The sequence below is a fragment of the Plectropomus leopardus genome, chromosome 18 (genome assembly GCF_026936395.1).
Source record: "Plectropomus leopardus strain MGB_pleo_1.0 chromosome 18, ASM2693639v1, whole genome shotgun sequence".
In the NCBI taxonomy this organism is placed as follows: Eukaryota; Metazoa; Chordata; class Actinopteri; order Perciformes; family Serranidae; genus Plectropomus; species Plectropomus leopardus.
The window spans coordinates 6942689-6955280 of NC_142193.1; the positions used below are offsets into that span (position 1 = coordinate 6942689).

The window sequence follows — 12592 nt, forward strand, 5'->3', positions numbered from 1 at the left end:
TGCCTGCTAATACTCACAGAGGCCTTACACCTCTAACTTTCATATTTTAAGGGTTGAAATTTATATATATATATATATATATATATATATATATATATATATATATATATATTTATTTTTTTTTAAACAGCTGGAATCTGTTTGGGTTTTTTCTTTTATTTCCAGGCGTTGAGCTGATCCATGTTGGGGTCAGTTTAGGTAACACACTCAGAATTTGGACACTGCACAGGTACTCAGTGCGTATGAATTATTTTCCTGCACAACAGACAGCTAAAGAAAGAGTTGACATCCTCATGCGTTAAAACAAAAAGCCAAGAAGAAGAAGCAATTTCTTTGGAATCTTCCACTTTAAAAACTGTAAAACACCCTCATCTATAGCAGATAAGTGACAGGAAGTAACAAAGTGGCCAAAACACTTCCAAGCACAATGAGTCATGAAAGCCATTGATGTATACAAACACTGCGTGGCCCAGCGTCACAGCAACCGCTAATTCACTGCTATATTTCACTCACAAAAAAAGAGGGGGTGGGAGTGAGGAGAGAAAGACGAGAGGAAATGAAGAACGGGACGGTTGAGAGGATAAAATTAAAAAGGCAGCCCCCCTCTCAGCCCCCGCCTCTTATTTTCCCACAAAGGCAGGGTTAGGGTCAAGGGTTAGGGGGGGTGAAAGTACTCATGGTACCAACACAAAAGCAAGCGCGATGCTATCACGTGCCGCCGAGGAGCGCACGGAGGGAACGGAAAGGCACAGACGGAGAGCAAGTGACAAGAGGAGGAGGAGAGAGAGAGAAGGAAAGAGTGAGAGAGAGAGCGACGGAGGCGAGCTTCATTCAGTCTTACCTCGGGCAGGTAGAGGAAGGCAGGGGGACACTGGAGCGAGTGTGGTAGCATCCCGGAGCCGGAGAGCAGCAGGCAGCCGGAGTTGGCCATGGAGCTCAGCGTGGGGTGACGGGACGCTTTGCGCATTTAGCAGGGAGATCCTTTCGCTCTACTCTCTTTCTCTCTCTGTGTCGCTCTCTCTCTGGCTCGCTCGCTCACACTCTGTGTCTTCGGATCACTTCCTTTCTTCAGCCTCCTCTTGCCTTTTAAATTTCCCTTTTGCTGGCTTTTGTGCCTCTATTGAAGATGTAGCGGGGAGGCGAGCGGTGCGCAGACAATGTGCATGTTCCACCTTTATCACTATTGCACTCTCCCTCTCTCTCTCTCTCGCTCTCTCTCTAGGTCTCTCCCCCCTTTCTCTCTCTTCCTCTCTCTCTCTCACACTATCCCTGGCGCGACTCTGTTTACTTTGAGCGCGATAAAAGCCAACATAAGCATTCAGACACAGAAGGGGAGGTTCTGTGCAAGCCGAGGAGGAGGCGGAGGAGGAGGAGGGGTTGTAGAGCCGGCAGGGGGTTGGGTAGGTTAGGGTGGGGTTATAAAAGTGGTGGTGGTGGTAGCATTGAGGGAGGGTGGAGGGGGGTTACTGATGAAGTCCCCGATGGATTCATACATCAAACGGGGCTGGCTGAATAACAGAGGGGATGTGAATGACATTAGAACAGCTGATCCTGGGCATTAGCACCTCCTGGGACACTGCATGCTGCCTTTTAATTGCGGGGCCCCCCCAAACCGCAAACACACACATAAACACACACCCCCTTGGTGGCCGGCCCCACCTCCCTCTCCTCCGCCCCTGTGTGTGTGTGTGTGTGTGCTCAAGGACACGTACTGTACAGCATGTATAGCATACGTATATGCAAAGCCGGGGGAAAATGCATTAAAACAAAAAAAAAGGGCTTGTTATTAGGGCCGGTTGTGACATCCTTCTTCATCTGCCTCGTGCCTCGACCAAGCTGTTAATATGCATCCAGCCAAGCATGTACTGTAATGCACGCTAAACAGAACACGCAAAACAACCCAGGGCTTCCTTTTAAATGTATCTTTTTGATTAATTCTGTTTGATACGGCTTTAAAAGAAGCAGACAAAGAGAATGCACAAGATGGATTTGTTACATCATAGGCGCCAGTTGGGTATGGAGACTCCATTACCTTAAAGATGGAGAAAATGCAAATCTTTAATCTTACCCAACAGCTCTAGCTTGAAAACCTTGATGCCTCAGCAGAGATTGGTGGGCCATCGCCAAGGTGCGACAAGGTGTCTTTACTCTTGATCTTATAATTCCTCTTAATACAATCAAGTCAAGACAATGTGTATTTACAAAGTCAAAGTCACAAATTTGCCTCTAAGGCCTTTACAATCTCTTCGACATGCAACTATCTCTGTATATCCTCGAGCATGATGCTATCACATGACACCAAGGAGCGCCCGCAGGAATTAAAGGATAGATGGAGAGTGAACAAGACGATGCCAGTCAAACGATACAACTTACAAGATGATTTCTATCTTTAGGGTGGCTTTTTTTCAGCAATTCAAAAAGGTCTAGTGGTGTGCTCGCTGATGGCTGTTTCTCCATTTGGAAAAGAAAAAAAAAACTAAGACAATCAGAGCTCTTTAGGCAGGATTAAGAAGAGTGATGTTATCTTCCTGTGCCAGAGCAAGAATAATGGTGCAAGAATAATGGCAACAGAAAAATTGTCTCAAACAAGGCAATGAGCATGGATGAGACTGACGTAGCTATACAGTTTGTTGAAATCAAGTTAAGGCTTGAACTGGATTCTGCAGGGTGGATATAAAAAGATTAGTATTGTTCACAAAAAAATGTGTGGCTGGCTTTTTTTATGGTTACAAGTATTTTAAGTGTGTTTCTGTGTTTTTTCTTTTCAAACATGCCTCCTTACAAGAGTCAGGTCAACAATCAACTGCTTAGAACACCATAGTCTGCAAAGATACGCAACTTTCACATGAATCTTTGTTGGACCATAACGTAAGCAATACAGAAGTAACATCTTCTCTTTCACTAGGTGTTTACATTGACCCCAATATTTCACTCAAAATCACAACCAATCAGAATAAAAATGCCCAATGCAACCACCTAAAACAGAAGAGACCACCCTCATCCAGCCCAATCTTAAGGAATTTCCAATCCATTTAAGAGGGGTGGTGTAAAGTTTTGAGAAACTGTTACACAGGAAAATATAAGCATCTAATTACCATATACATGCTTAATCCCATAGTTTCTCTCTAGTTGGAATAAACATCTTTTTTTCCAAATGTTTGCCCTGCTTGCAGATGACATTAAGTGACAAAGGGAGTGCATGCACTGCAACAGCTGTTTCTCTGCAGCTACCTCTGCTGTTTTGAAAGAGTGTCGTTCATTTGTTACATTGTTGCAACATATATTCTGTTCAGTTATTATTTCACCATACTGACTGCACAGGGCATACTCTGGGCACAGATGGAGCTGCAGAAAGTCAGACACAGTGAAAGTGAAACTGAAGTGTTTTGATATGGTGGCTCTAAAAATTTGCTTTCACTCTTCTCCGCAGCAGCAGTCCATCTATCGGATCTAATTAGCTCTGACCGTACTGACAGATCAATTATCAACAATTCGAATCATCTGAGGAAAAATGAAATCTTGAAGCGCTCTGCCTGCGCTGCGTTCACAAACCCACAAAAACCTCAGTATTTAGAGAGGGGATACAGACTGAGGAATGATACAAAGGGGACACACACACACAAAACAGGAAGTTTGCTGACACCCTCGGGAATGATCACCGCCACACATAGATTCTAATTCTGTGGGAACTCTGAATGCCATGTTGTTATGTGAGTGCTGTGACTGATGAATGTCATATCTGACTTTGAAACAGCAGCCTTATGCAATATTGTTGTTACAGGCCACAATGTGGAGTTGCTGGACATAAAACAGTCCGGGTTACGCTTCAATTTTCTTACTACAAAATGATCTGAACAAGCAGAACCACTTCTTACTCTTCACTTGCGTATTGAATTTCCTGAATAACCTTGGAAGAGAAACTTCCTCTGATATATTTCTTCACAGTGGGTGTACACTGTACACAAGTCAAGAGTCAAAAGTTATATCCTCATTATTAGATCACTCCATTTAGCTTCCATGTAAACAGTTAAGTTGGAGTGTTTAATCAGAATTATTTCTATTAGACTGAAGAACTATTGTCCACGTAACCGCAGATCCTGAAGTAAAAACATAGAAACCAAAAGCAAGCACTACCACAGCTCCAGTGTCCCCTGAAAATAACACAGATGGGACTGATACGCATATTGTAGGGGTTACTGATCCATTTTCTCTTTTTCAGTCTTTCTGCGAGTTTATTACCTGGAGTATCACCTTCTAACTTTGGTGCTTTGGCCACACTGGCAGTAATAATGGGGTCCTGCTGTGGGAGACACAACACGAGCACAGAGGAGAATTAACTCGCTCTGGGACACTCCCTCTGCAGATTAAACAATTCCAAGCAGGCAGCGGGGGGACGGCTGACCCGTAATTACACATTCATACTTGTACTTTGTGAACTCAAGTAAAAGAAACTAACAAAACATCAGTAACTCAAATAAATTCTCACCTCCATTAGCAGCCCTCTGTATTGCCTCTATGCAGTCTCGTCCCTGGATAATTGGCCTGACTGTTTGATGCAAAGATCAGTCGTCACAGATATGTGACGTTGTTTAGACTGAACGTTTTGGCATCGCCTGCTTAAGTTGGGAATCCATCTCCCTGTCTATGTATTTTTCTGTCTCTCGCTCTTTTGCGCTCTTTTTTCTCACTCTTTCTGTCTGTCTGTCTTACCCAGTTAATAATTCAAATGAGCACTGCCAGATCACTCCCTTCAAAGGGAGTTGCTGGAATGTTCTCAACGGTGCCTTTTCTTTTTGTCATGTGAAATCAAAGCCCTCAAACACGGTAGAGATATCCTCAGTTAACTCCCCACACGGCTGTTCTGCCAATTAAAGAAAGATCAACAACCGCTGCGAACGGCTCACAGTTGATCACCAAAAGAGGAAAAAAAAGTGATCTTAATCACTATCATCCTCATCATCATTTTTGTCACCGTCACCCTTTGTCTTTGTCTGTGTCTTCCTCGCGGCGCAATCACCACATCGCTGTGGCAGCCCTGTAATAATCAGCATAATCATTATTACCACAATCACCATCATCATCACAGGCACTGTCAACTCTGTCATGTCTGTCTCCTGAGTCTGTGCTGCTGGCCTGTTATAGAACAGGATTTACCCTCCGAGGATTTACAGAGTCGGCATGTGTGTGGATTTGCGCAGGTGTGTGCGTTTTGTGTTGAGTGCCCCCACTCTGAGATTCAGCTGATTTGAGGCATTACAAGATTTTAAATCCGGTTTTAATCTCCTCTCAGAAACATCCACCAACATCCATCTTTGTATACAAGACACACAGCTTTGGTGTGACAGAAGATATGGAGTGGTTTGTCTTCGGAGCCGGTGTTATTTTAATGTGCTCCTCAAAAAAAAAAAAAAAAGGTTGAAAGCAGCAGTTCTAGCAGTAAAAAGCCATCACATGCACTGGGAGCTCAGTCAGCAATAATCAAAGGCAATACAAGCGGAGACTAATGGGGCCCAAACGATTGGCGGCGCATTCCTGTTCTCCACTGTTTATCGTATGACCGCTGATCAATACGGTCCACTCGCACAAATCTTCATAAGAGATGACTGTTTATTTCCCTTAACTCCCATCACTCTGACAGTGGAGGAATAAGTACCCAGATCCTTTACTTAAGGAAGAGCAGCAATAACACAGTGTAAAATAATCCATTAAAGTGCTGCAGACAAAATATTTCTTATGCTGATGTATAAATTATGTAGAGTGTAATCAGGATGGCAATGTAGTAGCTGCTCAAGGTGGTTACAGTATATACATTTTAAGAAATGTATATACTGCTTGATAATTTATCCATAACCACATTTAATAATACAATCATGTGTTCTGTTCATAAAATCTTTCAAATCTATAGTCACGACCGTTGGGATGTTCTTGAACTTGGCACACTTCAGTTTCTCACAGTTTCCCGAAATCACTGAGACATTATCATCAGCTGAATGTTACTGTTTTCACTCACGTGTTTTGTTCTCTGTTATCATTTACCATGTTTATTTGCGTTTTTATATATATATGTATAGTAGTGTATTCATGACATTTCTTTCAAGAAACAGTGGGTCGGATTTGGTGGAATTCCTTCAGTGTTCTTTTTTCAGAAGGTTTTTAACGACAGACAAATTGTCAGCAGAAGTCTTTTCCTCTCCAAAACAAAGGGACCTGCTGATTAAACTGGTATAAACACTGAATAAAGCAGTTTTATGTCAATAAATAAAATAAAATAAATAAACAGTGGGTTTTTTTTGGTTTTTTTTTAATGCTACTCATTGCTGAGGGAGCAGGGGGGGAAATTCTTTTTAATAAAAGCTCTATTTTAATAATTTTTTTATGCACTCTGGCATCTTATTGACTTTTATTATGAATTGTGATGAGAAAAAAATATATTAGTAGTTATTTGTAATACTGAATACAGAACTGCTATCATGGAAAATTTGGTTATTGGAGGAAAGTTAAATGTATGTATTTAAGTAAACAGTGGTGGAATGTAACTTACTTCATTTATTCAAGTAAAAGTATAAATAGGATGACACATAATTAGATCTGGGGCTGTTTTTATAATTAGACCTTTTCTTATTTTTGTGGCCAACACAAAAATGCAAACACATGAAAGGACCTAACTAGAGTTACTGTTTGGTTTGTCCATTCTGAGCTACTGTAGAAACATGGTGGTACAATGTGATGATCCAAAGATGAGAACCTGCTCACTATGTAAATCTATACAGCTCATTTTAAGATAATAAAAACAACACAAGACTCTTATTTTTTTTTTTTAGAGGATTATACACTAAAGAAAACATTCATTGTTTTATATTCTGCCAATATATCAACCTATATCCTACACACTGGGCCTTTTATTTTATTATTATTATTAATTCTTAAATCAAAAGTTCCTGTTATTTTTTCTCCAAAGCCTGTTTTAAAAAGTTCCCCTCGGTCTGTCAGTAGGAAAGTTTTGGTGGAGCAAAACAGAATCAATCTTTTTTAAATGTGGTTATCTCCCAAAAGTATATAAATAGAAATATTGAGTCTAAAATTAATGAAATCAGTCAATAAAATACCAAAATGTGTGTTAGTTTTATTTTAATATCAGAATGTAAAGTAGCCCTGGGTTGCTAAACTCTCTGAATTCCCCCCAAAAATCCAGAGAACATGACCTTGGTGCCCTCACCTGTAGTTATGGCCCTGGCTTCAATTAATAAGTGACTGCAGCTGTCAGATAAATGTAGAGAAATAAAGAAGTGGTTTCTTCTAAAATGTGGTGGATTAGAAGAAGACAGATGCAGATGTAGGGAATACTCAAGTAAAGCCAAGTACCTCAAGATAGTAAATGTACTTTCTACCACTGCACTTGGACACATGGACACAGCTCCCTCATCAGGAGGACCGCCACTTACAACAACACAAATATGTGAGGATGCAGATTATGCAATATTATGCACGGACCCAAACTTTGTAAATATGTATGAAAGTAAATATGGAACTCTGTCATATTCTCCATTAGTCACAGTGTGAAGTATAATTAGTCCATCTGAGCCACTGATGTGATTACTCGAGCTGCAGGAGAGAGTGCAGAGTCCGAAGGGGGAGCGGCACCCACCCGTCCACCTCCCCCCACCCCACTGGACACACAACGGAGACCTCTGGAGAGGCACTGTGAAGAAAACAAAGCAGCAGTGTTGGTGCTGGTGGATTTTGTTGAGAAGCGGCGAGGCCTTTGGAGGGGCACCCTTGAAGTGCCCCTCTGACAGGCTTCCTCATTATCTGGCATCTCCAGAGTGCCAGCCAACCCCGCTGAAGAAGAGGGGGCACGAGGACGCCTCGATCAGCCGGCCCCGGGGGTACTCAGAGAGGGGAGGGTTGTGCTCTCGCTAAAGGTCCGCTGATTATATCTCAGGCCCAGAGCTTCAGGGATCCCCACTAATTAAAGGTTGTGTCATATCTGTTAGAGATAACAAACCTATGTAGCTCATCATTTTTTTTCCTTAAACAGGGAGTCCATTTTACAGACTTCCCTCCTCCCCGCGGATATCCGCATTCTGCGGTGTTACACTGTAAAATCTCACCAGTTGATCTTCCTTAAAATAATATTGTAAACCGACTGCCCTGAGAAAGGAAAGTAAATATAATCCTAATTTATGTTTAGTTTATAAGTAGCTGTTAACTTTACTCAAACATTTTGCTTTATTTACATAATTTTATGATGTTCCAACTGAAAAATGACAAGTGAAATTAGCTTGTGCTGTCTAAGTGTAAGCAACTTCAGTAAACCGAGTTAAACAGTTACTTAAACTGATCATCAGGAAGAGAATTTTGCCAATGAGGAAGTTAGGTGTTGGAAGTTGTTGTTTTTTTTGGTGACCAGCTGTGTGCAACACCATTTTTTGCCGACACTAGATATCAAACAAAAGCCATAGACTGTGTTGTATTAAATTGCTGTGAGCTGTTAATTCACTGCCTCTAAGCAGAAGAGAGAAGATAATGTTAGAGCCTGAGCAGAGTCTCTCTTCTTCTGTGTTGCTGCATCACATCCGCCGCATCCTCTACCAAAGAGTAGTGTGACAGTGTGACAGTCAAGAGCACTCACTCTGCAGCAAAGTCTAGGGACCAAAACATCCCCAAAAACAGACCGCTCAACACACTGAAAAAACAAAAACCGTAAAACGACTGCTCGACTTGAAGCTATCTCTGTCAACTGAGGGATCTCCGAATGATGATTTCAATTTCCAAATTAAGGGGGCAGCCCAACTAAATGTTTTAGTAAACTTAACAATTAGAAATAAATTAAACATAAATTAAGACTGACAGTTATACTTACTTGCATTTCACAAGGCAAATGGTTTCCTAGATTTTCAAAAAAGAAAAATTCACTTGTAAGATTTTGCAGTGTATGGCAGGCTGCAGGCTTGGTCTGTATTCAAGGCTGACCAGCTTTCTGCACCCAGAGGAAAGGGTTCCTGTTTAACCTGCCCTCACCCATCTCAGCGTGCCAGCGGTGTTGTGGAGGCATCAGGGATCCTTTGTCTAGAGGCATAATTAAAGCTCTCGTTCATTATTTCTTCACTTTGAGCGCAGATCTGAGTAATTAGGAGGCAGTGCCACGGGGGGGAGGGAGGGTGGAGCTCACATGGAAGAATATACACATATAAAGAAAAACACACATGCCTGCACTCATATAAACCAGAAGAAAGTGTACGCACACATAGAGGGAAAAAAAGCTCTTGTTCAATCTCAGCACCAAATGAGCTGCATTCATCTCCCACCTATCTTTGGATGCCAATATCTGGCTCCAAGTGAAGTATGCTTTTTCTTCCCTCAAAGCTGTCATGTACTAATGCATTGATTAAAAATTTTGATTAAATGGACAGTTAAGAGAGGAACTGCAAGAGCGATCTGTGATCCATGCCGCAATTGGACGCTGGGATAGGATGTGAGGGGCCCTGGCTTTTGCTGCGTTCGGAGCTTAGGCACTTGCTTCTGCTAATGGATTTTGAAACAGAGCTTGGCTTTTATATGGTGTCATTCATCCTCATATGTTTTCGCCTGCCGCGTCTCACAATCACTGCTTCTTTATGGCAAACTAATGCACCGGGTGCTAAGATCAGCAGGTTGGCCCCGGCCATCGCTCACCCAGCTCCGGCCAGATATTAGGACGTTTCGAAAAAGCTTCCACCGGAGGAGGCAGAGCAGAAACGGAGAGGTACTGACTCTGCCTCCCACACCGTCATACATCAAGCATCCACGCCACGACATCTACACTCGAAACACACATACATACACACACCGAGGCACTGCTGCTTCGACGAGGAAGGAAAGCAGGGGGGGTTGATGGAGCTTTATGGCTGTGGACAGTCGACGTCAATACATTGAGCGTTTTACCACCCTCTTATCCAAAGGTCTGGTTTGCTCGCGGCTACAAAGTGCCGAGGTCGGGGTGTGTGTGATAGGTGGTGGGTGGAAGACGGGGCTTTGTCTAGGCATGGTGGGAGACAACCGACGGGGGCGATGGCTCACGCCCTGTTAGCCCTCTAGGCCAAGAGAGGCTATGATAGAGAGAGAGCTGACAGGGCAGAGGGACGGCCAAGCATGGAAATCACATCAGATCAATGATGAAAAATTCAGTGGCGGCAAGAGTCGCTCTTGGGGACGATGTCACATGGTGCATGTAAGCGTGTGACTACTGACTGTACATGGAGAGGCTAATGTGTCAGCCAGCAAATATGCATTCGCCCATTTTGTCTTCTGGGGTTGGAGCGCTTGGTTAGAAATGAGCCTAATAGTAGGCAGAAAATGAATATGTGAGAGTGAAAAAGCCATGTTTGTAGAGCTATACTTGCAGATGTACACATCTGTTAGTATTAAATATTACAAGTTTGTCTCTGGGGCTTTACAATGTGTAGTGCTCAGATAGTTATCCTCCATCCCTAAACCCTCAGTACCTTCCAAAAAATCATTGCACTGAAAAAAGGGATGGAAAGCAACAGAGAGTTTGCTTCCAACTGTCTATCAATATCAACTACACATCAAAATTATCCATGTAATTTCTTGCTGCTGTGCCTCAATGCAGGTAAACAAACATTTAAAGATATTGAAAATAAGTACGCTGTTGTAAATCACTTCTAGGATGTAATTTCCACAGGAAGAGTACTTCACTGGAAACTGCTGCGAAGCAGAATAATTCCTCGTCTCTCACAAAGAACATAACAAAAAACTTTGAAGGGTATTAGCTACATTTTCTCAAGACATTTCCGAAGACTTGATCCTTTGTGCCCTCAGCCAAAAAATATAACACTTTTGTTTTTTATGTTTAACTTCTAAGACTTTTTTATGCACTACACATATATTTCTCAAATTTTGGTCACATATTTGTTCAAATCTGCATTAGTACGACAATCCATCCACCTGACAGGTGGCATATCAAGATGCTGATTAAACAGCATCATTACTACACAGGTGTGCCTTGGGATGTTCACAATAAAAGGCCACTCTAAAAGGTTCGGTTGCATTTTAGAGTCAAAAATGCCACAGATGTTGCACATTTTGAGTGCTATTGGCATGCTGACTGCAATGATGTCCACCAGAGCCGTTGCTTGTGGACTTGTTCACTCACGACAATAAAGTGTCCTAAATGTTGTTTACTTGAATTTGGCAGTACATCCAACCAGCATCAAAATCACAGACATGTAGCAACACCAGCTCATTACCTCCACAACTAGCTTCATCACCCGCAAGATCGTTTGAGACCAGCCACACCAACAGCTGATGCAACAAACATTTGATGCAACAAACATTTGAGGGAAGCTCATTTGCATGCTCATCGTCCTCACCAGGGTCTTGAGCTGACAGCAGTTTGGCATTGCAACTCATTTATGCAGTTGTGACGCTGGTTGGATGTTGTGCCAAATTCAGGAAAATGACACTGGAAGCATTTTATTCTAGTGAAAAGAAAAATCACATTTGGTTCATGCAAAGCAAAAGATTTGGTGGACATTCCTGCAGTCAGCATGCCAATAGCACACTGCCTGAAAACTCTCAAATTGCACATTTTAGAGTGACCTTTTATTGTGACCGTACCAAGGCATGCCTGTGTATTTATAATGCTGTTTAATCAGCATCTTGATATGCCACACCTGTCAGGCAGATGGATTACGTCAGAAAAGAAGAAGTGCTCACTAACACAAATTTTAACAATTTTGAGAGAAATATGTCTATTGAGTGCAAAAAAGTCTTAGATCTTTAACTTAAACTTATGAATTTATGTTGAATTTAAACTTTGTTCAGTGTTGTTATTTTATCTATAAACTGAATCTTGAAATGTACTATTTTATGATTTTATTTTATTGATGTTGCACATTCCCAAGTATTAGATGTAGCATTCTTCAGAGGTGTTGGTACTCTAACTTAAATCTAATCCTTATTCAAGCCTTAAATCTACACTCAAGTCCAAACCATTACCCGATTCTGAGTCCTGACATTTAACTTCACTTTGAAGCATTTTGATTATTTTCATAACCCAGAAGTGCAAGTGCAAGTACGTGCACACACACACACAAACACACAACTGAACAGTACTGTAATCATGCTAAGTTGCCAATCAATAAGTCAAGCCAATGTTCTCAAATGTTCAGGGTACACAGTATGGCAGCTTTTCTCTTCTGCCACCTTTTTGATTGCGTTCACCTGTTGTCCTGGCCTGAAATCAGTCCCTGATTCTACAGCTAGAGTGGATACTACCTGGCAGCAGTGAAAACCAGAATCGCTCTGGACTCATGAGTACTGAGTGTGAAGACACCTGACAGGATGTGCTGCTTGACAAGCACACGTATCGCTTGTTCATAACCAAAATGTCCCACAATTTAAATCCATCCAAAGCAATCATTCTCAAAATCTACCATCCGTGTGCATTTCAGATTTCATTGACGTTCTGTTGAAAAAAAAAAAAAAAAGCAACCTTAACCATAATGGCTGCAGCCCAAAGCGAAGTCAATTACATAGATTGGTGCGGTGACATAAAGTGTATTCCATTTGGGAGCAGATTGGTCATGCC

The 12592-nt window shown here is 41.9% G+C and overlaps 1 protein-coding gene across 6 annotated transcripts in view; it reads right to left on the reverse strand.

Moving 5' to 3' along the window:
* Window positions 1–12592, reverse strand: part of LOC121956111 (RNA binding protein fox-1 homolog 3-like) — a 575995-nt gene that overhangs the window by 103419 nt on the left and 459984 nt on the right. Inside the window, exon 1 of one of the 6 annotated variants that reach the window (XM_088069453.1) lies at window positions 842–1301. The exons of 4 other annotated variants lie outside the window; for them this stretch is intronic. In XM_088069453.1, coding sequence (XP_087925579.1) covers window positions 842–967 — 126 coding nt within the window. In that variant the 5' untranslated portion in view covers window positions 968–1301. Of the gene's footprint in view, window positions 1–841; window positions 1302–12592 lie in introns of those variants that run through there. One more of the 6 variants, XM_042504226.2, reaches the window with a different exon arrangement.